This window comes from Coregonus clupeaformis, chromosome 6 (genome assembly GCF_020615455.1).
Source record: "Coregonus clupeaformis isolate EN_2021a chromosome 6, ASM2061545v1, whole genome shotgun sequence".
Classification (NCBI taxonomy): domain Eukaryota; kingdom Metazoa; phylum Chordata; class Actinopteri; order Salmoniformes; family Salmonidae; genus Coregonus; species Coregonus clupeaformis.
Genome location: NC_059197.1, coordinates 14,134,709 through 14,159,243, shown reverse-complemented (window position 1 = coordinate 14,159,243; position 24,535 = coordinate 14,134,709). Strand labels below are relative to the sequence as shown.

The following is a 24,535-nucleotide window of genomic DNA, read 5'->3' as shown; positions in this document are numbered from 1 at the left end:
TCAATTATTTCTCTATTTTCTTTCCCTCTGCATTGTTGGGAAAGGCCGTAAGTAAGCATTTCACTGTTAGTCCACACCTGTTGTTTACGAAGCACGTGACAAAACAAATGTGATTTGATTTGACAAATGCCAGTGCAAATACTCATTAGCCAAGGTCTCCTCAGAAGACCTTAAAGACATTCAGAGATCTTTAGGGACCATAAAGTCACATTTTAGCTGTCTGCAAAAAACCCTATCCTCCAGACTGATCAGTTTATCTGATCGGAGAGAATGAACAAGCCTCATCAACACCAAACAACACAGAATGCTAACCTACATGCTATAACACTGAACAGTGCCCTTCACCGCTCAGTGTAACAGTTGCCCTCCCAAACCCACACAAATACACACATTAACCCCCCCAAAACCTTTCCTCCCCACCACCACGTGTTCCCTCTTAGATTGAGTCAAAGATTGAGTCAAAATTGTGACAACAAAAACAACTAATCTCCCTTTCTGTCTCCTTCTCTCTGTTTGCATTGTGGCTGAACCACCTGTCCTTTAAGTATTCCCCTCCACAAAAATGACCTTATTTAGACGTTCTATCTGAGCCCTCCACCCTATCCTCCTTTATCTCCTTCTGTGGATGGGGAGGTTAGCCACGGCATGCCTTTTGTTTTGCTAATTCCCTTCCATTCTAAGGTGGCCCTCGCTTTCCCCCATGTGCAGGTAGGCCATGAATAGCACAGACTGGGGTAGCGCTGCCTGGTATTATTCCCCTGTACAAAAGATGCACCTGTCAATAGCTGTGTCTCTGCTTGGTGCTGCCAGGACCTGGGCCTGTTGTCCTCTGTGGCAGCAGAGAGGGAACTGGCACTCACACTGAGACCGCCATGCGCTGAGGGGCTGGCAGACAGAGCGGAGCGTGCTACAGCTCTATTGTTTTGGCTAAATGATCATGCTAAATGAGAACTCTCTCTCTCTCTCTCTCTCTCTCAGCATATACAGTGAGGGAAAAAAGTATTTGATCCCCTGCTGATTTTGTACGTTTGCCCACTGACAAAGACATGATCAGTCTATAATTTTAATGGGAGGTTTATTTGAACAGTGAGACACAGAATAACAACAAAATAATCCAGAAAAACGCATGTCAAAAATGTTATAAATGTATTTGCATTTTAATGAGGGCAAAACCCTTTTTAGTATTCACAGAGGTCAGACGTTTCTTGTAGTTGGCCACCAGGTTTGCACTCATCTCAGGAGGGATTTTTTGTCCCACTCCTCTTTGCAGATCTTCTCCAAGACATTAAGGTTTCAAGGCTGACGTTTGGCAACTCTAACCTTCAGCTCCCTCCACAGATTTTCTACGGGATTAAGGTCTGGAGACTGGCTAGGCCACTCCAGGACCTTAATGTGCTTCTTCTTGAGCCACTCCTTTGTTGCCTTGGCCATGTGTTTTGGGTCATTGTCATGCTGGAACACCCATCCACGACCCATTTTCAATGCCCTGGCTGAGGGAAGGAGGTTCTCACCCAAGATTTGACGGTACATGGCCCCGTCCATCGTCCCTTTGATGCGGTGAAGTTGTCCTGTCCCCTTGGCAGAAAAACACCCCCAAAGCATAATGTTTCCACCTCCATGTTTGACGGTGGGGATGGTGTTCTTGGGGTCATAGGCAGCATTCCTCCTCCTCCAAACACGGCGAGTTGAGTTGATGCCAAAGAGCTCCATTTTGGTCTCATCTGACCACAACACTTTCACCCAGTTCTCCTCTGAATCATTCAGATGTTCATTGGAAAACTTCAGACGGGCCTCTATATGTGCTTTCTTGAGCAGGGGGACCTTGCGGGCGCTGCAGGATTTCAGTCCTTCACGGCGTAGTGTGTTACCAATTGTTTTCTTGGTGACTATGGTCCCAGCTGCCTTGAGATCATTGACAAGATCCTCCCGTGTAGTTCTGGGCTGATTCCTCACCGTTCTCATGATCATTGCAACTCCACGAGGTGAGATCTTGCATGGAGCTCCAGGCCGAGGGAGATTGACAGGTCTTTTGTGTTTCTTCCATTTGCGAATAATCACACCAACTGTTGTCACCTTCTCACCAAGCTGCTTGGCGATGGTCATGTAGCCCATTCCAGCCTTGTGTAGGTCTACAATCTTGTCCCTGACATCCTTGGAGAGCTCTTTGGTCTTGGCCATGGTGGAGAGTTTGGAATCTGATTAATTGATTGCTTCTGTGGACAGGTGTCTTTTATACTGGTAACAAGCTGAGATTGGGAGCACTCCCTTTAAGAGGGTGCTCCTAATTTCAGCTCGTTACCTGTATAAAAGACACCTGGGAGCCAGAAATCTTTCTGATTGAGATGGGGTCAAATACTTATTTCCCTCATTAAAATGCAAATCAATTCATAACATTTTTGACATGCGTTTTTCTGGATTCTTTTGTTGTTATTCTGTCTCTTACTGTTCAAATAAACCTACCATTAAAATCATAGACTGATCATTTCTTTGTCAGTGGTCAAATGTACAAAATCAGCAGGGGATCAAATACTTTTTTCCCTCACTGTTCCTGGCTCTTTTCAATTCAGGAAACATAGTCCCCTATAAAAACACCTCTGAAATAGAAAACAGTTGCCCATATTTAACATTAATGCTGTCCTACCTTCTTTGGCAGCCAGGCGTGCAGACTGGTCCGTGTGAGATGGAGTGTTGTAGGATGATGATGAACTACCTGCAACACGCCAGATGGGCACAACGTCAGAGCTGTATGATCTCAAAGTTTACAGTTATCTGTGCATAGGGCAAGACAAATTAAAAATACTGGCTAATAGGTTATATAGTATAGTAATTCAAGTAATTAATTCTAATGATTCATTATTCATTATAAACTGAGTGTACAAAACATTTCCATGACATAGACTGACCAGGTGAATCCATGTGAAAGCTTTGATCCCTTATTGATGTCACCTGTTAAATCCACTTCAATCAGTGTAGATGAAGGGGAGGAGACAGGTTAAAGAAGGATTTCTAAGGCTTGAGACAATTGAGACATGGATTGTGTATGTGTGCCATTCAGAGGGTAAGTGCCTTTGAACAGGGTATGGTAGTAGGTAGTAACACTGGCCAATAACCAGTAGGTGGCAGTAAGAAGATCTTTGATTACTGTAGATCTCGATTTCCTTTCATTTGAGATGCCTCTTAAAAGTATACCTAAAAACTGCCCATGGTACATGGTAAACAATCAATCCATTCTACCCAATAAAGAATTGACCCAGCAATATTTTAATATGTAATCCTTTAAACTCGGAATGCTGTGCTGAGTCAACAATTCCACCACAAACCTCCTGACTATTAAAGTCCAGAAACCAAGACTATTTATAATAGCATAATGGCTAGCTTTTCATTTTACCTTATGGAGCAGAACTGTGCTCTGCATTCCTCTGCTTACACAGGCACCCTGGGCGGCACCAAAACGCTCTCTTAACTTTAGCTGCAACTACGCATAAATCAGAGTGGAAAAACAGACCAAAAATGCACTGGGAAAATACCATTGCTACTACTACCACGGGGAGTGTACAATTTAAGACAAAGACTACTACTATGGGGAGTTGCTGGTTAGGAAGGAACTCTAGGAGCTTTTCTGAATGGGCAGGAGGAGATGGAGAGATGAATAACAGTATGGGCTACAGCTTGGGAATTGCCACAGCAAGGGGGGTGGCGGGAGGCGAGGGGCTCTACACACCTATCCCGCTCCACCCCACGCCACCCCCAAGGCTCTGGCCCTGGTTTGGACCTGGGGCCGGTGAACAGGGGAAGCATTATGTGAGGCAGGGTCCCTGCACAGCAATCAAACGCAGCTCCCCATACAAAAATCATTCCACACTCTCAGTGTAAGCGCACGGGGTAGGCACGGCACCGACCCATCCTCAGGGGGAGAGAGAGAGATGGGGTTAGGGTTAACTACTGCGTTCCACATGGGGGCCGCCCCAGACAGGCAGAGCTGCTGAGAAAACAGATTCAAAAGAGAACGCTGGGACCGCTATTCTAAGGAAGGGAGATAGAGAGAGCGAGAGAGAGAGAGAGAGAGAGAGGGAGTGAGAGAGAGCGAGGGAGAGAGGGAGAGCGAGGGAGAGAGGGAGAGCGAGGGAGAGAGGGAGAGCGAGGGAGATAGAGAGAGCGAGGGAGAGAGGGAGAGCGAGGGAGATAGAGAGAGCGAGGGAGAGAGAGAGAGCGAGGGACTGAGAGAGAGCGAGGGAGAGAGGGAGAGCGAGGGAGAGAGGGAGAGCGAGGGAGAGAGGGAGAGCGAGGGAGAGAGGGAGAGCGAGGGAGAGAGAGAGCGAGTGAGAGAGAGAGAGCGAGGGAGTGAGAGAGAGCGAGGGAGAGAGGGAGAGCGAGGGAGAGAGGGAGAGCGAGGGAGAGAGAGAGCGAGGGAGAGAGGGAGAGCGAGGGGGAGAGGGAGAGCGAGGGAGAGAGGGAGAGAGGGAGAAAGATAGAGAAAATGGGGAGCGCCAACACTGACACTTTGGGCGAGGGAGGCTTGGCCACACCGCCTATTTATTTGAACACTCTCTTCCCCCTCGAAAACACTTCCCAGTAATCTGACTGCGCAGTGGGATGACTGGCTAATGTTCAGCCTCCTTCAACCGAGCCACATCTGCCCAGAGCACTGTTTTCTTTTCTTTATTTTCTATGAATGATGACTCTTTAAAACGCCCCCTGCCCCTCCATCCTCCATCTTGACACACCATAATATTGACAGACATCCTTGTGAGATGGTTAGACGTCATTGACCTTTGCTGAGCCCTGGCCTGTTGTTGATCCTACCAAGCTAAAATCTGTACTACCCCCTCAAACATGTATACCCTTTTCTCCATCAACAAACCCATCTCAAGCCCCACACCCCCTCAAACATGTACATACCCTTCTTTCCATCAACAATCTGAGGGGCACCCACCCAGGAGGTGAGGCCACTGCCCCTTAAAGGAGTCCTCGGAGACCCCACTCATTAGACTACATTAGCTCAGTTCCCTGACCAACCCAAACCAACCAGAGGTGCTATGTAATGGTACCTAACAGCTAACAACAGAGGCAGCCAGGCCTCTGAGCCCCTCCACTGCAGTGCTAATCTGCCAATAGAAATAACTAATGCAGGGGGAGCTCCATAAAAACCTAAAAAGAAAAGGGGAGAGAGAGAGAGAGAGAGAGAGAGAGAGAGAGAGAGAGAGAGAGAGAGAGAGAGAGAGAGAGAGAGAGAGAGAGTAACTGGCTGCGAAGGAGAGAACTTCAGACCTCCTTTTCCTCTGCAGCCTTCAGCCCAGATGTTTATGGTCTGAATAAACTATTGAGGTCTTGAGAATGTCCCCACACTGGAGCGGGCTGCACCAGCAGCAGCAGTAGGATCAGCAGCAGAGGCAGCCCGGGAGGCTGGGAGCCCAGACTTATCACTCTGTAAATCCCTCCAGCCACAGTCAGCCACACAGAGCAGACCAGACCAGAGCAGGGACAGCTGGGAAAGAAAGCAATGCAGCTATTCTCCTATGGCACTCAATCAGAGCCACTTCAGGCTATTTCCACGCACTTCAATAAAAACTCCCACTCTTTCATTCCCTCTTTTTCTCTCTCTCCCCCCTTTCTCCTGTCTCTGTGTCTGAGGATACAATCTCTCCTTGTTGGAGGTTTCACTGTGCTGTGCTTGGTTCGTTCCAGCACATGTGGTATCAAACCGACCTACATGGGTGCAATAAAGCAAACAGTCCGCAGTCCCTCCCTGACAGACTAATTTGAACAAATTCTCAAATTGCGCCCCAAATTGAAAGCACATTGGAGAACAGGCGGCCATCGCGTATAAAATCTGGATAAGTGACCAACAATGGGGCCAAAATAATGCACAGGCAACCACCCTTATTACTGTTCGCAGCTGGAGACAGAGATTCAGATATGTGCAGAATGCCTTGCTGGCATGTGCATTTATATGATATTCCTCCCTGTGTATGACTAAGAGTAAGCAGACAGGCGTGTTGTTTCTGTTAGCATACAGCCGCAGGGAGGGGAAATGTCCCTGCCCTGCTCTGGCCTACAGTGAACAAGCTTAATGACACTGAAGAATGTTAATCAGAGTTTCAATAAACAGACCCTAAAGTAACACACAATGTACACAGATGTGTATGAAATGATTCCAGCTCGTCGAGGGCGGACCGTCGTCGGGTTGGGAGGAGAGTGGAGGACGGGAGAGGGTGAGGCATCACACGGCCTGTAATCACTAAATACTTCCAGGGCCTGCCTCTCCCTCTCCCTCTGTATGTGTGTCTGAGTCGGAACCGAGAGCTCGGCCCCGCTCCAGCTCTCCTCGTGAGTGAAGCCAGAGGTCTGCGTTCTGGACGGGCTAGCTCATTGTCTGTGATTGTGTTTGTTTGTGCTGCAGGGGGAAAAGATCAGCTTCAGTTTCAAATCTGTGGCCCTGAGGTCAGGATAAACCCTGCCCTCTTCCGACATCGTGCCTTTACTAACACAGTTCCTCCCACCTCAACCCGAGCTCACCGCCCCGCGTTAATATACGCCCTAGTGCTGCTTATTTCTCAAAAGGCCTGCCACTGGTCAGCTAGGCACGGGACGAAAAGAGAGCATTTTTCTCCTGGCTTGGGAAGGGGTCCAAAGCAATTTCAATAGCCGAGCGGAAGATTCCGAAACATCTCTTCTGTTTCCAAAACACACAACAACTAAATCAAAAGAATCATGGCGGGGGGAGAGCCGCAGTGCAGGACGCCTAAGCCAGGCTAAGTCCCGCGGCAACCGTTCCTAATGAAAACTGCTCTGCGGAGAGGGAGAGGGCCCGGAGGCGGTCAGTCAGGCACACAGAGCCTCCAGTCCATGCTGCATTGTAACACAATGGGGCTGTTATACTCACGGCAGTCATCCCCATTCCCTGAGCCCAGACGCCATGCACAGCACAGAGAAAACTGTTGTCACTCACAGAATAAAGTTCCCATTACATCACAGCAAGACCCATCACAATTTTTAGGAGAAACGTTAGAATTATTAACCATTAGGGGCTCCACCCAGCTCCATGTCATGACATTTTGTAGCTGCAGCTGCTATTCTTGCCATACAGTAGAGTGCAAACAGCAGAGGATAACCGTCATACATAGAGGGTGGGATATCCATGGAAATATTTACTGGTTTACTGAAATAACTGATTTTATGGATGGCCTCCAACATTTTGCTTAGTATGTTTTGTGATGGCCATCCACCAACTCCATAAAATGCAGTGGATGTCTATAAAACCTAAACTATACAGCACAGAACGGTACACAGTCCAGATGATCTGTACGCGATGCCAGATGCTGCCTGTTCTCCTGATATCTTGCTTATAGATGGCATTTGCATATTGGTGCAGAGAAACCTTGTTTCTTTACAGTCGTGTCTCGCTGCCAAAACATGCGAGGCCGTAATGTACAAAAGGCCTTGCAATGAATCAGCCAAGCTGCCTCCATTGTATATTACAGATAAACTTCCTGTTCTCTGCTGAACACATAGGCCTCACTCGCTCGCGTGATTCCTGAGGCAATGCACCTGGGCTTCATCTTACTGTGGCCTATGTGGAATAAGGCAATCCTAAATGGAGGGAGAGCGGGTTACAGTCCAGAGATGATGGTTATCTACAGGGAAAAAACTCTTAAGTCCTCATGGCTGCGATGGCTGTATGTGCCAAGGCCTGCAGGGCAGCCATTTTGGAGAAATGGGGTCCAGGTTTCCAGTAAGGCTGTATCATTGTCTGGCGACTGTAACATGATGACAATGGTGACAAAACACAGTGAGTCATGTTATTCCCCTTGGTTTGGCATTCTTACCCTCAGTTCACATCTAAAAGCAGGGGCGATGCGCTGAGAAACAGAGATGGAAATGTCTGTGCTATTTAAGCCTCCTCTACTCTTTATGAAAAAAACAATCCAGGCAAAAGACATAATGTAAAACATTACAAACGGGTAAACCACGTTTTCTGGCATTCTCACATAGCCGGGTGAACGAGATTGGATGTAAATTATGTCAATGTCAGACTGCAGTACAGACTGGCTAATGGAAGAATTTCTGTTTTGTCATCTTGTCACTGTTTGTTACCACATTGAGAATAAAGATCACTGAGAAACTAGAGTCCTACACATCCACAATCCATCACTGACATATACTGAAAAAATATATAAACACAACATGCAACAATTTCAAACATTTTACTAAGTTACAGTTCATATAAGGAAATCAGTCAATTTAATCTATGGATTTCACATGACTGGGAATAAAGATATGCATCTGTTGGTCAAAAATACTGTTGATACCTTTCAAAAAAAGGTAGGGGTGTGGATCAGAAAACCAGTCAGTATCTGGTGTGACCACCATTTGCCTCATGCAGCGCGACACATCTCCTTCGCATAGAGTTGATCAGGCTGTTGATTGTGGCCTATGGAATGTTGTCCCACTCCTCTTCAATGGCTGTGCGAAGTTGCTGGATATTGGCGGGAACTGGAACATGCTGTCGTACACGTCAATCCAGAGCATCCAAAACATGTTCAATGGGTGACATGTCTGGTGAGTATGCAGGCCATGGAAGAACTGGGACATTTTCAGCTTTCAGGAATTGTATACAGGGGGCTGTGCATTATCATGGTAAAATGAGGTGATGGCAGCGGATGAATGGCACGACAATGGGCCTCAGGATCTCGTCACGGTATCTCTGTGCATTCAAATTGCCATCGATAGAATGCAATTGTGTTCTTGTCCGTAGCTTATGCCTGCCCATACCATAACCCCACCGCCACCATGGGGCACTCTGTTCACAACGTTGACATCAGCAAAACGCTTGCCCACACGACGCCATACACATGGTCTGTGATTGTGAGGCCGGTTGGACTTACTGCCAAATTCTCTAAAACGATGGTATGGAAATTAACATTTAATTCTCTGGCAACAGCTCTGGTGGACATTCCTGCAGTCAGCATGCCAATTGCACCCTCCCTCAAAACTTGCGACATCTACAGCATTGTGTTGTGTGACAAGACGGCACATTTTAGAGTGGCCTTTTATTGTCCCCACCACAAGTTGCACCTGTGTAATGATCATGCTGTTTAATCAGCTTCTTGATATGCCTCACCTGTCAGGTGGATGGATTATCTTGGCAAAGGAGAAATGCTCGCTAACAGGGATGTAATCAAATTTAAGAAATGGAACACTTGTCACTTTAAAAATGTTTACATATCTTGCACTACTCATCTCATATGTATATACTGTATTCTATTCTATAATATTCTACTGTATCTTAGTCCATGCCGCTCTGTCATTGCTTGTCCATATATGTATATATTCTTAAATTCCATTCCTTACTAGATTTGTGTGTATTGGGTATATGTTGTGAAATTGTTAGATATTACTGCACTGTCAGAGCTAGAAGCACAAGCATTTCGCTACACCCGCAATAACATCTGCTAAACACGTGTATGTGACAAATAAAAATTGATTTGATTTGATTTGTGCACAACATTTGAGAGAAATACGTTTTTTATGCATGTGGAACATTTCTGGGATCTTTTATTTCAGCTCATGAAACATGGGACCAACACTTTACATGTTGCGTTTATATTTTGTTCAGTATAGATCAATTCAAATGGCTGCCAGAACTTACTTTCCCTGAGGTAATTGAGATGAGAGAGTAGGACTTCAGCGTTGTACATGGTGGTCAGTCGGAGGAAGTCGTCCTTGCTCATCTTACACAGCTCCTTGCCGTCTGTGTTCTGGAACATGGCCGTGTCCATCTCCAGCAGGCCGTACTCCTTGATGGCCCACTCTAGCCACTGGCGGACATGATCCTGAGACCACAGCGATGGATCTGGAGAAATACAAGGGTACAGAGGTAGTGTAAACAGCACAGGACAATCTACTCTTTTCACAGTGATTGAGAATGCATTTCAAGTTTTGGTCTCATAATTATTTCCAAATGATGGCTAATGTATACATCCGTTATTTTCACTTGTTTATTTATCTAGCTATTCATTCATCCATCTTTCAATTCATTTATGTGACTCATCCTTTCCCAGATTGTTTAGCCTATTTAATACGATTATAGAGTCAAATCATATGCCTACATTTATTCTAGAGTATATCTGATGTACCACACATCTCTTCCAAGACTGACAGAGAGAGAATGTTTCCTAAAGCATTTATCCCTCATAAATAATACTCTGTAATATGTGAATCAATTAGCCAATGTAAAGAGCTCTGGCTGAACAGACCTCTGTTGCCTGTATGTGTTTAGTCATGCTCCCATGAGTAAGCTAAAACATTACTAACAAAAGCATCAAAGAGCCTTCACCCGTGACCCAGCTAAATACATCCGGGGCTAATAAAAACATTTCTACAACATCGGAAAATGTATGCCAATTGAGAGCACGTTTATAGGCCCTCCATCTGACTATGAAGAAAAACGATTGAAAAGTAAACCTTTCTCACAGCCTGGAATGTAGAGTCATACTACTTATAGGTCTAGTTTATGAGCAATGAATAACATCGGAAATAAAATAAAAACAATATGTGATTTTCGTTAATTATAAAGAAATACCACGTGGTTTGTATCATAGAAGTCATCGTTACCTGCGGGGACGATGACTCTCCTCTCATTGGTGGTCATGTTGGGGGGCGGAGCGTTCTTCTCATCCATGTAGCTTCCATAACTCATCTGAGACGTGTCGTTGCCCCCCACCAGCTTATTGCATTTACCCCCCACACTGCAGTCCACTGGGGACTCCCTGCTGCACAGACACAAAGTGTCAGTGTCAGGGAGAGACATCTTTATATTGGCTCTAAGCATGTATTAAAGTGTGATGAAAATGGTTTGAAATATAGACCAACCACAGGGCCAATGGAGCAGATGAGTGAGTGGTAGATGAGCAGCTCACTTACTGCAGAAGGTGGCCAAAAATCATATCTAACTGTACACAAGCAATTGTTATGATCAAATATCCTTTTGAATATAGACTAATCTAGGAAACATCAACTCAAATCAGCAGAGACGAAGACATACAGGGACAAGACATAAGAGCTGGAGTCCAGTGAGATGGACTGTGTCTACTGCTGAATGTACCTGGATCCATTGATGTGGTCATACTCTCTCTTGACGTTGACTCGGACTGGCTGGTTAATCCACTCTTGCTGAGGGGGTAATGGGTTGATTTTATGGGGCTGGACGTAGTCCTGTGTGCCAGATGCAGTCATGTCTGTCTTGGGTAGAGGGGCAGCAGCAGCGTAAGGAGGCTCAAACAGGGACTGGTCTTCACTCACCACTGACAGTGCCTCCTGCAGGCCAGAGGAGGAACAGGTTATAGCGGGGCACCTCTAGAACAACAGAGAGAACCTGTGATCTCACAACTTCAATCTCTCACTTGTTGTAGACACATTTTGTTTACAGTAATTATGTGCAGTTATGTGTCATATCGCAATCTGTCATTCTAAGTGGTTTGTGTATACAGCGATTGAGCCTATGTAGCAACTACAGCTTCCTGTTGATGTTGCCATGACTTCAAACATGACTACAATTCTGATTACTACTACACACAACAAGATCTAGTCTGAGTTTTCCTTCCACAGAGAAGGAACGTTAGCTGAAGACTCAACAGAAACAGCGAGGGGGTCAGTTCTACATTGTCCCCAGAGCAGTGGCTCAACTGGAGCAATGTACATTTATTAAAGAAAACAAACAGCTCCACTGGAACACTCCTCTGTCTGTGTCCACGTGTTCCGTGTCATGTCTGGTAACTGATGCATGGAATACATATCAGCTCTATCCTTGCCAGATATGTATATGGGCTAATGGGAATACAATACTTGCTATTCCAATAATCCGACATACAATAACCTATACACAGAGCCAAAGAGATGTACAGTATGTATGAGAGATACAGGTAAACGGCTCTGCCTGTATAGACTATGGCAGCCTCTTAGTTAAATCAGTTTCAAACCCTCTGTTTACTATGGATTAAGGAGCTGGTGAGGCCTGCCTTGCCTCAGCTCTGTCAACAACATATTTTAGTGAAACAAAGCAGCAGCAACAGAGACAAACTGATCTAGAGTCATTACAGTTAAGCCATTTAAAGGATAAGGCTCATGTCTGACACACATCTGATCTGATAGCATCTGATGTCACAGATTAGACAGAGATATCTGTAATCCTGAGGAATTAAAGATATTTTCAAAGATAACATCCTAGATCAAGACAAATATGTGCGATTAGTGCATAGTTCTTTCCCCGTCGAACAACAAAGTATGTAGGCATCAAAACACGTCTGACTGTTCATGAAATAGCAAACATCGATAAAAAAAGGCTACTAGGGATACATTTTAATGAGCCCTAACAAGTGAAAAAGTGAAGCAGAGTTTGCCCTGTGGACTGGAGTTGCAGTGATACATGCAGTGGCCAGTCTGCTGTTTACAGCCTGTGTACTCATCTCCTGAGATGTCCAATCTTGGGATGGTGATTTCTATCTTCATCGCTAATCAGAATAATACAGTACATTCACGTACAGTGCATTCCAGCAAACTAACGCTGAATGTACAGTACCAGTCAAAAGTTTGTTTTTCTTTATTTTTACTATTTTCTACATTGTAGAATAATAGTGAAGACATCAAAACTATGAAATAACACATATGGCATCATGTAGTAACCAAAAACGTGTTAAACAAATCAAAATATATTTTATATTTGAGATTTTTCAATAGCCACCCTTTGCAATGATGACAGCTTTTCACACTCTTGGCATTCTCTCAACCAGCTTCACCTGGAATGCTTTTCCCAACAGTCTTGAAGGAGTTCCCACATATGCTGAGCACTTGTTGGCTGCTTTTCCTTCACTCTGCCATCCGACTTATCCCAAACCATCTCAAATGGGTTGAGGTCGGGGTATTGTAGAGGCCAGGTCATCTGATGCAGCACTCCATCACTCTCCTTCTTGGTCAAATAGCCCTTACACAACCTGGAGGTTTGTTGGGTCATTGTCCTGTTAAAAAACAAATGATAGTCCCACTAAACCCAAACCAGATGGGATGGCGTATCGCTGCAGAATACTGTGGTAGCCATGCTGGTGAAGTGTGCCTTGAATTCTAAATAAATCACAGACAGTGTCACCAGCAAAGCACCCCCACACCATAACACCTCTTTCTCCATGCTTTACGGTGGGAACTACACATGCGGAGATCATCCATTCACCCACTCCGCATCTCACAATAACACGGCGGTTGGAACCAAAAATCTCAAATTTGGACTCCAGACCAAAGGACAAATTTCCACCGGTCTAATGTCTATTGCTTGTGTTTCTTGGCCCAAGCAGGTCTCTTATTATTAATGGTGTGCTTTAGTAGTGGTTTCTTTGCAGGAATTTGACCATAAAGGCCTGATTCACACAGTCCCCTCTGAACAGCTGATGTTGAGATGTGTCTGTGACTTGAACTCTGGGAAGCATTTATTTGGGCTGCAATTTCTGAGGCTGGTAATTCTAATGAACGTATCCTCTTCAGCAGAGGTAACTCTGGGTCTTCCATTCCTGTGGTGGTCCTCATGAGAGCCAGTTCCAAAATAGCGCTTGATGGTGTTTGCGACTGCACTTGAAGAAACTTTCAAAGTTCTTGAAATGTTCCGTATTGAATGACATTCATGTCTTAAAGTAATGACTGTCGTTTCTCTTTGCTTATTTGAGCTGTTCTTGCCATAATATGGACTTGGTCTTTTACCAAATAGGGCTATCTTCTGTATACACCCCCCTCCCTACCTTGTCACAACACAACGGATTGGCTCAAACACATTTAGAAGGAAATACATTCCACAAATTAACTTTTAAGAAGGCACACCTGTTAATTGAAATACATTCCATGTGACTACCTCATGAAGCTGGTTGAGAGAATGCCAAGAGTGTGCAAAGCTGTCATCAAGGCAAAGGGTGGCTTTGAAGAATCTCAAATATAAAATATATTTAGATGTTTTTAACACTTTTTTGGTTACTATGTGATTACATATGTGTTATGTCATAGTTTGATGTCTGCACTATTATTTTACAATGTAAAAAATAGTAAAAATATAGAAAAACCCTTGAATGAGTAGGTGTGTCCAAACTTTTGACTGGTAGTTATGGGTCAGTGATGTGCCAAAGGTTCTAAACTGCCCAAAGTTACAGCTTTTGAGGCCATTCATTGGGAGGGCTGGATGGACGATACTTTGTGACAACATCTGATAATGTTCTCAGAGTTGGACAGACGTGCCGGTGATTTCATCAGTCAAACCATCATAGCTGCATACTGGCAGTCTGGCAGCCATATACCCTATCAGAGTGGTCTATACAGAAGCTAGCCTGGGCTGTGGATGATATGTTGAGAGCAGTGAGGGAAAGGGCAGCTGTGCTATTATGGCTGTTGCACGTTACATTTACACTGACATATCAGCCCCTGCCATCTAATTAATGATTGGCAAGTGGCATGTGCCTATCAAGATTACAGGTTTTAAAAATACTGTGTGTATGCACTTCCAAACAGACAGTCTAACACACCAGTCTGAGTCTATTTGGTATGTGTGTTCTGTATCAGTGTGGAACACACACACTGCCAATGGTAAGGGTGCAACAGAGATACAGTTCATTGATCTACATTCATTGATCTACATTCTTCTCTTCTGAACATCTTGTGCTAACATCCCTTCCCATGTAGGCTATTCAAGTAGCCTACAAAATAATATTCACAGGGAATAAAAAGAATGGCAGTCCAAGTCTTGCTTTCTCTAAATGATTTACAGTACTTATCAATAATTATATGGTACCATATGATGCCATTATCAACTCAACATAGGCTAATGTTGTTCACCACTCTCATTTATAAAGTAACAGGTCTTCCTAAGCTCTTCTTTGGAAACTGTGACAGTGAAAGTTGCCACCTGCCTGGGCCACCACAGATGCTTTACAGCCAAACGGCCTGGCTGCAAATGCCTCACAATGCGTTTTTTTTTTTGAAGGGTCTGTGCGCCAGTACCCAGTGCACCACTTCCATCCAGACTGCACACGTCTATTGTGTCGTCCACACACACCCATCAGCATCGTTGCGATTCAGGAGGCATTCCTGTCCTTTGTTTGAGGAGGAAAGGGAAACCTGTCAGGAAACCAGATTGTGTAGAACAGGAAGCTCTCATGGCTCGATAACCCACCCCTTTGATGAGTAAAGTCTGAATACAGTTAGTAGTCAATCAAATATACAAACAGATACATACACAGTCCTGATACATTCATAATAATATAGTCATTATTGTTGTTATATTATTGTCATCATTACATTATAATTTAGCAGAATGTAATCAATCATTTCACAAGGCCTAAATGTTTCTATTTTGCATGTTTGTGTATTAAACAATCACAAACCAGTCAGGTGAGAATAATGTAATATAAATTCAACTTTTCTGTGCAGTCAACGCCTATACTGTTCCAAAACTTACACCGCACCAAGCTGCCACTTCAACCACACAAACCCACTTATTTCAACATCCAAAGAAAACACACTGGCAGAACAATACTATTATAACGGTCCAGTTAGTTAGAAATAGGTGCAGAATAACTCTATTTGACAATCGGCTATGTCTACTCAAACTCAAGACACAATACCGTGGTGTGAAATGCTGGGACCTAACCATCAAACATCTGCATAGCCATGCATCTGGAATTTCAATACTGGAGGCTGCATGGAGGACCACGCTTGAATACCCCTCCCTCAAGACTAAAATATGCACTCCCCTATTATGAATTACTTTTTGTCTTCAATATAAATATAAATACCCAGGTAAGACTGTGAGCCTTTTGTTATTAGTGAATTACAAGAAGGAGATGCGCAGTTTTCGCTTCTAAATCACTCCATGATATTTCCAAATGACATTTTGGCCATTGATAAGGCTACTAAAAATGGCAAGTGTTCAACACTCGTTTTACAACCGAAAATATGCGTTAAAAAGCTATGGTTTTACGCATGGATTCTACTTCCTTGTATAGCCTGCATAATAAACGCCATGAACCACCAAAACACCATCATTAACGTTTTGAACCATGAACTGTGAGAGGATCCCCGAGCACAGTGCCACCACTATTGCGCAGCCACATCTTTGACACATCATACTTTACAAAGAAACGCACGTTCATCTAATGGCACAGCCATATATTGCTTAATCCCTCGCCAACACTATTTCAACTGGAGAAATATAATTGCTCTCTATTTTGTTATATAATACAGACTTTTCACTGAATAAAATAAGCACTTTGTTTAATTCCAGATGTGCGTCTACGCGCTCGTTCCAACATTGAAAACATATATCGAGTCTAAACATTTCTTTTCCAACCAAAGCTTCTTTTCACTTTCAGAGTTTCCTAAAGGAAAATGAAACTTCTGGATAAAGAGGAAAAGAGAAGGAAATCTGGTTACCGCTTTAGGAGCAAAATAAAAAGCCGTTCATTGATCAACATTGTAGGCTACTGCTCACAGACATAGCAACTCATGCTAAAAGGAGGCGCAACTCCGAAAAGCAAAGCTCTCACAAACTCGTCCACCCCGTCCTCTACCCTTACCTTAATAGTTCCGTCCATTTTGGGCAATTTTCAGCGGACCCCAACAATATTCCAAACATGACACGCTCCTGAATTAATTCCAGCCCCCGATATGTCGCAGAGAGAACGAGACAGTTAACCGGATGGTTTTTTTCCTCTACATTTGGGAAGTGAAGTCACCGCTTTTGAGAAGGAAGCTATGAGTGTCACTGCAAGCCCTGCCTTCATTGCAGCTCCAAAAAGCAGGATACTTGTCCCAAAGAGATAAGCAGGGAAAACAATTGCGTGTTCCCCCCGCTGTTAATGTTTTTACTCGGAAATATTTACAGAATGGTTGCCAGCGTTATGCATATATTGTTGTAGGCTACATTTGTATAATTTTTTATCCAAACGTCACAGACACTGGCGAATGAGTTTGTTTCAACAATTCCACCAATATACATTTATTATGTTAAATTAATTTGCCAATGAAAAGGTTATAATTTAAGCCGGTATAGACTGTTATGTGATTCCATAATGTTTTATAACTTCCTACTTGCTTAAATGCAATACGTAAAACATTTGTTTCCACAATTCAGATTTTACTGTAGCCTAAATCATCCCCTACTCCTTTAACGTCTTATATTCGCGTTTCCACTGCGAGACAGAGATATAAAATAGAGTTTCACTTTCAAAGCAGACAGATGTTCTCCTCGAGAGTGCTGATGAAATTAACTGTAAATCAAACCAAGAGGAATACGAACATGAACTACCTGTGGCAAGGGTTGATGCGATCTAGGCTACTCTTTGTTATAGCCTTCCAAGCCTCTGTGAAGTTTACCTGAAACACCATTAATAAAATCCAAGCACGCAGCGCCCCAGACGCATGTTATCATGATCTGCTCTACACGTGTGCATCTGCTATCCAACACAGTAGGGAATGATAATGGATTGTATATTTCCAAATATTGCAAAGGGGAACCCCCTCTCTTAATATGTTTGGAGTTTAGTAAATGTGTATGGTTTTCATTAATGTAATGATGAAGTATACCTACTCCCATGTGAAGTTATTACATTGCTATTACATGTTATTACATTATTATAGGCTTCTATTATTATTACTATTATTATTTTACTATTAGGACTAGGCTATAGTTGAACTACTTTTTTCCTTAGGCTACTGGAGCCATGGACAAAAATCTCCAGTCCCCACCCCCAACCATTTTTCCTCTACCTTTGAAAATTGCCCTCATCAATTCAGACAAAATTTCAGCGCAGATGCTAGACATGGAGCCAGTTCTGAACGTGACCAGACCAATAGGGCTCTGCCTGGGGAAGCGGCCAGGCCACAGAGCGGCCAAACCGAGCCTGCGCCACTGCGACTGACAGACGGGCCGGCCTGTCTGCTCTCGACTTGGGGGTCTGTTGCAGGAGAGGCCCCCTCGAGACCACCACATCTGGATCCTGCTTGGGGTCAAGGCTTCTCTTGCCTGAGGCCAGTTCAGCTTCGTGTAATTAAGGGAGACACCTTGTTTAACTATTTAGTGGCCGTTACTTTTTCTTATTCAACATTCCACTGTTTTGGTTTTGTATCGGATTTCGTTCATTTTCGTTCAAAAGGAAAGTAGGCTGAATTATGTTATGGTATACTATTATTATAGATTCCATCCAGTTTAGACCCGTTTACAATAGCAGAGGGCATTGGTATGGCTTAAGTTTTTGAAAATAATAGATGTGTATTATTTTAAATAGCCTATTGACTAGTAGGCCTAATAGTGAACAACTGTCATTTTATGGGCCATATAAGTAGGCCTATTTCAAATATGCCTAATAACCCATAGAACGCTAACACAATCTTGTGTGATTTGTTGACACCTGAGGTTACTTGAGGTATAATGTGACCAAACTCGGAAATCACCTGGCACTATTGATTGAGTTGGTCATAGAGCCACAGTAACCGAGGCAAACCACTAAAAAACTAAAGACTAAGTAAGAGCTAGGCTATAGCTAATCAAATTATTCACGCCATTACGCACGAAACATGCAGGTTTATGCAAAGAGAGAAAATATGTCCCGGGATCCGCCAAGGCCATAATGAATACAGTGGTAACAAACATTTTCGGAGGCCAATAAACAGATGCAAGTTGGTTTATACAGCGAACCACAGAACATCTGGCTTGAGGCTGAAACTTGACAGCCAGACATTTCCTACCACGAGCTGTGGGAAGCCATAGCTCCTCCATTGGACAATACAAGAAGTGGGTGGTTACCACTTAGGTTAGTTTAAGTTTTTAAATGGTTGCCCTTTTGCTCATCATGAATTTACAGCACTTCACAACTTCACTTGCTTACATGTGCGCAAGAATAGCCTATATAGGCCTAAACGTCTCCATAATGTTACCAAATGATTTAAGGGTAAATTATAACGGTGATGATTATGCTGGTATTATTATAGGTTTTCATCATAATTATTATACAAGATTAGTAGCCTACTGAAAGAGGCCTATGTTTCTTTTATTCGTGAACAAATATTAATTCATAAAAGATAAAACAAACTAACATTAGGCCTACTAAAAACCACTTCTATAAATTAATTTATGTGACAAACGTTTCAAGCCTATTATTCTAACCACTAGGCCTACATAGCCATAGATATGGATCGGCCATTTAAGTTCTGGTAAGCCCCTTCCATCTCTCGGCAAAAAGAAAAACAAAGTAAAAATACTCAGGCCAAACAGCGGAGACTGCAGCACACAAGACCTAACTGTCTGGTCCCTTGCTCCGGGCCATAATTAATTTGAGATTTATTTTTATTGGAGAGCTCGAGTCTCGCCTGGCCTTAACCAAACAAAACAAATGCTAGACCATGGATTCGCTTGAATGAAGCAGAATATTTCTTTAAAATGTGTCTTGAGGCGTGCCTGGTTCACATTCTAACCAATATCTTGCCCCAAAATGCAAAATAATTCAATGAAGGGTTCGATTAAAACGAGGGCAATGCGATATTCATTGACCTGACGAACTTTGTCTTAAATTTGGGTTGCTTAAGGAATCTTAAGCATTCAGTGGTTAACCAAAGAGTACTTTGTACAGGTTTTTGGATTGGTTTCTCCGTCATTGCCTTTTTGTCTTATTTAGGGAGCAAAAATTGTAATTTCAAAGCACATTTTCTCCTCAAACATTCCTTGCTGTCCAAGTCTCCCAAAACAAATCGGGAATTGTTCAAAGGACTCAAGCAATGTGGCCAGTGAAACTTAAGTCTTTCTGCAGAGCGCTACAAACGTTATGACTGTATGAAAAGAGCCCTTATATGCAAAGGGCAATAAGTCGCCAAAACATAACAACTCACTCTTGGAATATTATGATTATAAAGATATTATGAATGGCTTGACAAGCACAATTGTTCATTTTCAAAAGCATACAGGCTCCGCCTATATGCAATTGGTCTTCGACCAATGATCGATGTAAGATATGGCATCACATTTCCAATATTATTTTAAAACAGCCTGATTCACATAATAGCCTACCGAAATGTTGATGTATTATGATGAGCAATCAACAGGCAGCACAATGACAAGTAGGCATATATACTAACACAACACATTCCCATAATACATGACGACTGCACTTACACTGATAGTTTCCTAAACTCAGGTTATGGCATGTCCTGGATTGTGCCGTTTAATGTAGGATATAAGATTAACAATGGGAATTAATATTTCGTTTCAAACCAATTGTCCCAAGGCCTATAAATTGTCTGGTTGCAGGAATTACACGATGTACCATATGATTCAATGCACAGAGTTTTAAACGTGAAAACCAGATGTCCACTATTTGCTTTGTTTACATTCTTTGAGACTGTGGCGGAGAGAGAACAAAAACTGCGTGATGTCAAATATAATAATGTGCTATAACAGTCCCGCACTGAAGGCAAAGAAATTAAATGGATCTTGATGTCCAGACAGATGAACAGAATCACATTATACAGTAGGCTTCCATACAATGTTTGAATACAGGCCTATTCTTGCAGAACGGTTATAACATGATAACGACGATGGAATAGAGAGAGACACTTGTGCCAATTTATAGGATACCTATTCAATATACCTCTCATATTAGGTCTAGGGTAGGCATACCGATAGCGATTTAAAAATGACAAGCAGACACAAATTATTCACAAAGTATCATCATGAATATAAAATTAGGGAGGACCCAGACAGTCCACCAAAATTACCTGCTCGAAGAAACGATGTTGTCTTACCTTGACGTAAGACGAAGTGTCAGGCACGGTCTGAAACATGTTCATAGAACTGAGAGGGCCGAGAGGTGTTCAACAGTGTTCAACCGGCCCTGGGGAGAGGAGAGGAATATTAGCACAAAATAGGGGAAAAACGGAAAAAGCGAAATATATTCAAAAATAATAATGCAATAAAAGAATTATAACAACACAAGTAAATAGAATAGTAAAACATATTAGTAATGTACTAATAATGTGCATAATACTACTTCTAATAATAATGCGCATATTGATCAATTGTGGTTCAATGCAAATGAAAATAATTCAGTATGTAATAACAATGTCATGACAAATAAAGCCTATAGTGTGGGGAATAATGCATATTATGTCATGCCAATATGTAATGTCTAAATAGCTATGATAGCTATGTCTGATTTGTGGAAGAACGACTCTGCTTCCTATTGGTAAAAGAGCTACAGTAGGCTAGACGTAACACTGGGATAACAAACTCTCCCGCCCACTCCTTCAGTAATGCATTCGACCATCAACCTCTCTTCATAATGCACTAGCATCCACACAGACAGCATTCAAGCTTCATTCATCCATTAACTCATACTTCATTGACTCTTTTGTTAGCTATTTTATTTTATTTTAAATGAAATATCTTGTCTTTTTAAGGGCCCCATGCAAACTTTTGTGCATTTTCAATGGCAGTGATCTCCTGAAAATATTCCCTTCAGGCTAACAGTCCCGTTTTCTGCACTCTGGTTGTTATCAAATTAGTTTTGTTTGGATATTTTTTCTATTCGCCCTCAAGTGAAATTCTTTATTTATATAGACTTTTAGCCAAGTCTCCAAGCCTCAGGCCACATATTGTGGTTTCAATTAAATAAACAATTTGAAAACCTTTTTACTTTCGGAAGCCTTTTGCTATTGTTCATACTGTTGTGATATCAGGGTAAGTTATTGAAAAAGCAATCAATAACCACCACAGCTAGAGAGAGATCTCTGGAGCCCGCCACGAGCACCTTGCGGTTTTGTGAATTGCGATCCATTCCGTGCAACCACTTCCACCAAAATAAGGAATAGGTCAGATTTGGTTCATTGGCCCACTGTAAGTTATTGGACACAGACTTGACTCATTCAGACATATGACCGTCCTTGCCGTGTTGTTTCCTTCGTCACATATTTAGTGGCACAATGATAATCTAATAACCAATCACATATTCCCATGCATTATACCACTGTTCATGATGACCAGAACCACTACCATGGTTGAATGACTTTAACTTGCTCCATAGACAACTCATGTGGAGAGAGCAGGGCAGCAGAGCCCCAACCTCAACCCCCATCACGTTTCTCCCTAAAGCTTAGCACATATTGAAACACTTTTCGCTTTAATAAGTGCAGCTTACAAAGTCTAGGGTGAAAGGGCAGCTCGAGGACGGTGTCTTTAGCGGTTCCCTGTGTGCAATTATCAAGAAGGCTGGCACATTCAGCATTTAACATTCCTAACATCAAGCAAATTACACTGAGACAAACACTGGTCTCCAGAACGAGTGAATAATGAAAACGAACTTTTTATTGTCAGTGCAAAGATTGCAGCCATAGCCTAATTAATTTTGACACATCCGCTGACATGAGACATTCACTGTCATTGTGAAAACGGGGAATACCGAAAGGTAAAGTAGCACTTGTCACTATAGGCCTACAATACATGGTGCAGGGCTCCCAAAACAACAGCGGCATTATGTTAAAAATAACCACATTTCAGAAATACGACGAAAACTAAATCGACCACTACACATACAGAATTCATGTTATATCAATCTATAAATAAATACATATAAAACACACGGACTGACTAGTGTCTGATCAGATATTTTATAGGCCCACATTCACATATTTTATGGAATCCTTTCACGTTTGGCTGAAATGTTTTGGTTATTGAATTTCTGCCTCAGAACCGGCTACTGATACATTATCCAAGGGGCTTATGATCATGGCACGATTTATAATTGTAGGGGACCAATATTTTCGTATTTTCAGCTCCTGTAGGCAAACGTTAGGCTCGCCTCATAAAGTTTCCCAAATGCATCCAATTTCTAAATGGTAAAAGAGCATAGAATTCCGCATCTGTAGCCAATTAGCCGACTCGCGGCTCAGGAGGACTGTTGAAAAACTGCAGTGACTTTCCTCCGAGACAGCCCGTGGGCTGGAAGCCTCTAGTGTTACATTTTAAGCAAATTACCTTGCACGAGAGCTTGCTGTTATCCATCATACATGAGAACGTACTGATTTCCCCTAATCTATGCACTTTTTTCTAACCACAGTTTTCACTCATCTAGCAACCATGAAAGCGAGTTATATTAGGGCAAACTAAAATACATTTCGAAAACAAACATGACTTGTAAACGAAAAAGAAACAAAATGTCATTTTTCTCAGATGACAGCCTGCAAAACATTTGTTTAATCTAAATGGAAACCAGTTCCGACGACTGGCATTGAATCTTGATAAATTAGATAGTTTTATGAAAAGACAGGCTACATTAATTTAGAATTAGTAACAAAACAGTGAAATTGATTTATGGTCACCAAACACACAGCATGCACAGAGCTTTGTGGCTGGTTAGAATAGCCTACGAGTCGCAATCTTACAAATGCCATTTCCTCACTCACCTGTCGTTATGTTGTCAGTCGTCTATTCTTTCAGTTTAATTATTCCCCAATTTAAATAATTTGTCCCGTCTATTCAAAGTCGTTACCATGGATGACAGTAAGTTATTTTGAGAAGGTGTATGGAGCGCAGGGTGTATGAATGGGAATGTTACTGTGATGAGAGAGCCGCCAGCCGGCAACCAATGGGAAGTGAGTGAAAAACCTCCCCTTGCGTTTAGTGTGAGAGGGAGCCGGAGCTGCAAGTCAATTGAACCATGAAATAAGGGACATCTAGAAGACCTAGGAACAGCACCATAAAAAAGGCAAGTAGTGAGAGGTCCTTTTCAAATTGGAAAAAGACTAGGGCCTAATGTCCTTCCGCCACCCTTTCGTAGGCTATTGACTGTCACCAAGTGTTTTTAGGACAAAATAAATAGGCATTTCTACACACCTGTCCATGCAGGCTAGGCTTATGCTATGGATACACAGGAAATCGAATTAACTTTTTTACAAAACTTAATTAAAATGCTTTACCCAAATAAATATCATGCCAACTTTGAAACCACAAATGATATCTTATTGATATCAACCATATGAAACAGTTTCTGTTGTTAAACATCATGTGTTATTTTCACACACAGAAAGTGACAACATAATGTCTGATGGAATACGTTTTCTTTCCCTTTACGCATTTACAACAGTACAGTCAGCTTGAATTAAATGTCAAAAAAAAAGAAGGAATTTCTCAGATTTTACTTTGAAATGTATCTCCAACAAAGCAGGTATTCTTGTGATAGTTCCCGCAGGAATAATTGCAGCCATAGCAGGATCCGCGCTTCGTGGCCTCGTGACAGATACACGCGTCTCCAGTGAGTTAGTCTTTCCTGTTCAGTTGACCGCACTCAGTTCAGTAACTTCATTTCCTACACAGTGCCCTTATCCTCCACCCAAGAGTCCCTCAAAGGATGTTGGGCAATTCACAGTGAGAAAAGTTGCCCAAGCATAGGATTTTACAGCCTCATCAAGGTCGTCATTTAACGCAGGACAACCAACGTGAAATTGAGCTTTCAGTTATCTACAT

The 24,535-nt window shown here is 42.6% G+C and overlaps 1 protein-coding gene across 7 annotated transcripts in view; it reads right to left on the bottom strand.

Annotated features, from left to right (window-relative positions):
* The window catches only part of LOC121567772 (Friend leukemia integration 1 transcription factor), a 35,232-nt gene extending 10,936 nt beyond the window's left edge, over positions 1-24,296 (bottom strand). Inside the window, exons 1-6 of one of the 7 annotated variants that reach the window (XM_041878035.2) lie at positions 24,211-24,296; positions 20,794-20,909; positions 11,105-11,316; positions 10,615-10,772; positions 9,650-9,853; positions 2,642-2,710 (exon numbers count right to left, since the gene is read on the bottom strand). In XM_041878035.2, the coding sequence (XP_041733969.2) occupies positions 2,642-2,710; positions 9,650-9,853; positions 10,615-10,772; positions 11,105-11,316; positions 20,794-20,865 (715 nt within the window). In that variant the 5' untranslated portion in view covers positions 20,866-20,909; positions 24,211-24,296. Of the gene's footprint in view, positions 1-2,641; positions 2,711-9,649; positions 9,854-10,614; positions 10,773-11,104; positions 11,317-16,601; positions 16,816-20,793; positions 20,910-23,475; positions 23,649-24,210 lie in introns of those variants that run through there. The other 6 variants (XM_041878036.2, XM_041878038.2, XM_041878034.2 and 3 more) reach the window with 6 other exon arrangements.
* Positions 24,297-24,535: the final 239 nt, after the last annotated feature.